The sequence below is a fragment of the Solenopsis invicta genome, unplaced genomic scaffold, assembly GCF_016802725.1.
Source record: "Solenopsis invicta isolate M01_SB unplaced genomic scaffold, UNIL_Sinv_3.0 scaffold_924, whole genome shotgun sequence".
Classification (NCBI taxonomy): Eukaryota; Metazoa; Arthropoda; class Insecta; order Hymenoptera; family Formicidae; genus Solenopsis; species Solenopsis invicta.
In genome coordinates, this window is record NW_024105396.1 from 1 (window position 1) to 5437 (window position 5437).

Genomic DNA, 5437 nt, shown 5'->3' on the forward strand with positions numbered 1-5437 from the left:
ATAAGTTACAAATGCCAAATATATTTTTGTCAGTGTAACGGTATATTTTGTAAAAGCAAGTTAATATGATATCTACTATGAAATAAAAACATTTATATTTAAAAAATTAAAATTTTACTTTTTAATAGCCTAACAGAAATGTTCTCTAATATAAATGTTTTGAAAAATAATAGTTTCAAAAGAATTATGAGTTTAAACAAATAATTAAAATTATGTTTAGACATAATAATAATTCGTTAGAAAGAGCGCTATAACTGTAGAAATATTCACTTTACATGTAAAAGTTATGCATATTTCTCCGTTCTTTAACATAGATCATTTCTTTAAGTAATTACTGTGCTCAGAATAAAGCTGAAGTCAATTTAATTTGATATTACATTTATTGGGTCTATCTCTGTTAGTTTTCAAGATAAAAGGCGGTGGCCACTTGTACGAAGACACCCTGTATACATTTTTGAATATTTTCGTTGAATAATGTAATGTCCGCACGGACTGATCAAGAGGCGCGATCGCGTCTCGCGATATTTTTTTTCATCATCATCATATTCTTCATCATATCAGCGAGAGAGACCAGCCTCTTTTACGCGAGTCAGCGAGTTCAACCTAACGAGATTATTCAGATCTCAGTAACGGCTGAACCGATCAAGTTCTGAGTAGTCTCAATCGATAGCTTGGGGAAAATTGCATAATAAAAGTGTTTTTATTTTTTCTCTCCGTGCCGTACGTGCGGATATATTGCGACGCAAAGTCCAAATCTTGACGTTTTAGATGTAAGAAACGTTGTCGTCGTCAACGACCATCAAATCTTGTCCAGTACATCTTTTCGACACGAGTACCGAGTGGCGCTCGTTATTAGCCGTTCTATCATCACGTGGGGCAACATGTGACCGTTCCCATGAGCATCATGGCCGTATACAATGTGTATACATGTAGTTGATAGCTTAAGGTGACAGGTTTCCTAACCTATCGCGTGGACAACCGTGCATGCTCGTGTCTCTCTCTCGTTTCGTTTCGCTACTTTCGCGAAAAGCGCGGTGCGTGAGCTACAGTCGTTAGTGCCGGTCGATGGTACGTCCTCGTGATCTCTCGACGAGGACAGCACACTTCGAGGACGCCTTCGAGAACAGCACGTGGTGTGTTAGTGGTGGATGGAAGTGGTGGTCGACGACGGCGGCGGCGATTCAAATGTTGACGACGAGGTGATACCCGAGATCTCGTGAAGGGGTCTTCGTCATTGTCCTACGTCCTCGAAGAGGACGTTCATCAATATCGAAGATGAGTTACACATCAACAATTGATTATTATTAACATTGTTGCTTGCTTTAGTTCTCGTATATGTTGTAAAAAATTTTGTAAGAGAGAGAGAGAGAGAGAAAGAGAGTTTTATTATTTATTATTTTATTATCTCTCAAAGGATTACGCTAAAATTGCCTCGATTCATTAAACATTACATTTTATAAAGTTTGCAATCTGATATTTAAATATTATTATTTATTACACACTTCAATGCGCTTTGATCACTTATGACATGTAAGTAAAATCTTTAATTAAGAGATTTAGCAATAAAAGGAAGGTAGTCGACTCAGCATTTCATGATTAAAAACATAATAATCGACTACCTTTCTTTTATTGCTAATGCTGTTAATTGAAATTTTAACCTATATGTGCTAAAAGTGAAATCACTGAGATGAGATTGAAAACTCAGTGAAATGTAATGTTTAATGAAAAATCATTGCTTCAACGATGAGTATCTGTTCTTTTCTGTTTTTGCAGTGATGTTGCGTTTAATGTTTATATCTATTGCACCGCAATTCAGTCCCAACACCCCAGCAGTATTCTTCACGCAGAGTTTATTGATTATTGCTGAAAATCATTTTGGATTGATTTATGATGAGCATTCATTGAATATTACAACTCAACGGGCCAAAAGTGTGATTCACGATTTCAATATTAGGATTAGGAATTGCAACGACACTGGAACTTGAAGCCCACACTACCTTCTCATTCCCATAAGATATAGAGTATCTTTTCGTAATAACTAGCGAGATAATTATATAATTATAATTCGATATACTTACTGCATACTACAAATATCTCTTTACAAATAAAAGAGATAATTGTATTGTAGATAAAATGTTAATAATTACATTCGTTTTTTACAGATATCGGATCGGAAACAACATGATTAACGAGGATGTCATGCTAAAGACGGTGGTAGAGGCTGCCAGGGAGTTAAATGGGGAACCTCTGCCACCGCCACCACCACCCGTACTGCCGATCCCGACTCCGTCGCAGGCACCGCCTGCCCCTGCCCCGTCTCAGCCATCGCCTGCCTCTGCCCCGTCAAAGGTTCAACCACCAGTCGCCGCCAGTTCTGGTCCAGGCGCCGCCGCCAGTTCCGGTCCAGGCGCCGCCGCCAGTTTCGGTCCAGGTACCGCCCGCGCCAGTTCCGGTCCAGGTCCAGGTACCGCCCGCGCCAGTCCCGGCGCAGGCACTGCCCCCCCCCCCCGTCATTGCCGTCCGAACCATCGTTGCAACCGGCGTTAGCCGCAACCGGAGAGGGAAAAAAAGGTAAGTGATACAGTGCTATGTTAAATTTTATTTACACATAAATATCAAATTTTTTATAAATATTTATTCTTTATTTTAAAAATTACAGCTCGATGGGAAAGAGCGGGCCGACGCCGAGGAAGAGGAAGAGGAAGGTGGCAGTGGGGTGGAGGACGAGGAAGAGGAAGGTGGCAGTGGGGTGGAGGACGAGGAAGAGGGCGTGGATACCGAGGAAGAGGAGGTGGTAGAGGAGGAGGAGGAGGACAGCAAAATTTTACTTTTTATTGTTGCTAACTAAATTTGATTTTAAATGTTAACTATAATAACCTTTTGATAAAATTGTTGCTAACCAAATATGATTTTAAATGTAAACTATAATAACATTTTGATAAAAATAAAATTGATAGATAAATAATCGAAAGAGATATCAAACTTTTTTACATCCTGGTCCGAACCTCCTATCTTATTCCGTCGGCAGTGGGGTGGAGGACGGGGAAAAAGGCGTGAAGAACGAAGAAGAGAAGGTAGTAGAGGAGGAGGAGGAGGAGGAGGGATGTCAAAATTTTACCTTTTATTGTTGCTAACCAAATATTATGATAAATGCAAACTATATAATAACCTCTTGATAAAAATAAATAAAATTGATAGATAAATAATCGAAAGAGATTTCAAACTTTTTTACATCCTGGTCCGAACCTCCTATCTCATTCCGTCGGCAGTGGGGTGGAGGACGGGAAAGAGGGCGTAGAGAACAAGGAAGAGGAGGTGGTAGAGGAGGAGGAGAAGGAGGACGTCAAAATTTTACGTTTTATTGTTGCTAACCAAATATTATGATAAATGCAAACTATATAATAACCTCTTGATAAAAATAAATAAAATTGATAGATAAATAATAGAAAGAGATTTCAAACTTTTTTACTGGTCCGAACCTCCTATCTCATTCCGTCTTCACACAGCAAGCGTTCGAAAGCGTTTATATCTCTTATTAGGATCATTCTACAATGGCAGTAGTAGTATTGAATTAATTAAGGAGAAAACATTAGACGTAGACTATAGAATTAAGACGTTCTTATGTCCGAGTGTCTATAACGGCGTGTAAAAATCAATCGCACTAATTTTCATATTTTTACTGAGCTCTGATTGGCTGAGAGTAAGTGTAGAGATCGTAGGAAATAATAATAAAGTATGAACGAGCAGTTTTTAATTATCTAAATTTATTTTATTTAAAGTATTATATAAAATAAATATACCGCAAGACACAAGTCGTTAAAATATAAAATATATTGTAATATAATTATAATAAAATATCTACTTTTACTTTTCGAGAATTTGAACGAACAGTTTTCAATTAGCTCTAAGTCGCTTAATTTTATTTAAAGTATAAATATGTAACTTTTTTCCTTTACCTCTGTATATAACTTTATATATTATATATATTTCTTTTATTAATGAAAAAATTTACCATAAAAAATTAATTGTTATATAAAAGTATCTTTATAATATTGATAAATATTAAATTTAAAAAATTGAGAAGTTGTTTATAATACTAATTTAAATGTAGTATTATTTTTTAAAAGTTCTTATTCACGTATAAATTTAATTAATATTATATTTCTTTAGATTTAGTGATTAAAAAAGCTTTACAAATACTCACAAAATAAAAGTTTTCTAAATAAAGCTGTAAATTGTTGGCTCGCTAGTTATTACGAAAAGATACTCTATATCTCATGGGAATGAGAAGGTAGTGTGGGCTTCAAGTTCCAGTGTCGTTACAATTCCTAATCCTAATATTGAAATCGTGAATCACACTTTTGGCCCGTTGAGTTGTAATATTCAATGAATGCTCATCATAAATCAATCCAAAATGATTTTCAGCAATAATCAATAAACTCTGCGTGAAGAATACTGCTGGGGTGTTGGGACTGAATTGCGGTGCAATAGATATAAACATTAAACGCAACATCACTGCAAAAACAGAAAAGAACAGATACTCATCGTTGAAGCAATGATTTTTCATTAAACATTACATTTCACTGAGTTTTCAATCTCATCTCAGTGATTTCACTTTTAGCACATATAGGTTAAAGTTTCAATTAACAGCATTAGCAATAAAAGAAAGGTAGTCGATTATTATGTTTTTAATCATGAAATGCTGAGTCGACTACCTTCCTTTTATTGCTAAATCTCTTAATTAAAGATTTTACTTACATGTCATAAGTGATCAAAGCGCATTGAAGTGTGTAATAAATAATAATATTTAAATATCAGATTGCAAACTTTATAAAATGTAATGTTTAATGAATCGAGGCAATTTTAGCGTAATCCTTTGAGAGATAATAAAATAATAAATAATAAAACTCTCTTTTCTCTCTCTCTCTCTCTCTTACAAAATTTTTTACAACATATACGAGAACTAAAGCAAGCAACAATGTTAATAATAATCAATTGTTGATGTGTAACTCATCTTCGATATTGATGAACGTCCTCTTCGAGGACGTAGGACAATGACGAAGACCCCTTCACGAGATCTCGGGTATCACCTCGTCGTCAACATTTGAATCGCCGCCGCCGTCGTCGACCACCACTTCCATCCACCACCAACACACCACGTGCTGTTCTCGAAGGCGTCCTCGAAGTGTGCTGTCCTCGTCGAGAGATCACGAGGACGTACCATCAACCGACACTAACGACTGTAGCTCACGCACCGCGCTTTTCGCGAAAGTAGCGAAACGAAACGAGAGAGAGACACGAGCGTGCACGGTTGTCCACGCGATAGGTTAGGAAACCTGTCACCTTAAGCTATCAACTACATGTATACACATTGTATACGGCCATGATGCTCATGGGAACGGTCACATGTTGCCCCACGTGATTAGATGGATCAAGC

The 5437-nt window shown here is 36.7% G+C and overlaps 1 protein-coding gene across 1 annotated transcript; it reads left to right on the forward strand.

The window, feature by feature from the left end:
• The first annotated feature begins 220 nt into the window (after window positions 1-220).
• LOC120360048 (pollen-specific leucine-rich repeat extensin-like protein 3) lies at window positions 221-2907 on the forward strand. The gene is made up of 2 exons (XM_039459606.1): window positions 221-2571; window positions 2660-2907. The coding sequence occupies exons 1-2, from the start codon at window positions 2237-2239 to the stop codon at window positions 2796-2798; spliced, it is 474 nt and encodes a 157-aa protein (XP_039315540.1). The 5' UTR covers window positions 221-2236; the 3' UTR covers window positions 2799-2907.
• The last annotated feature ends 2530 nt before the right edge of the window (window positions 2908-5437 follow it).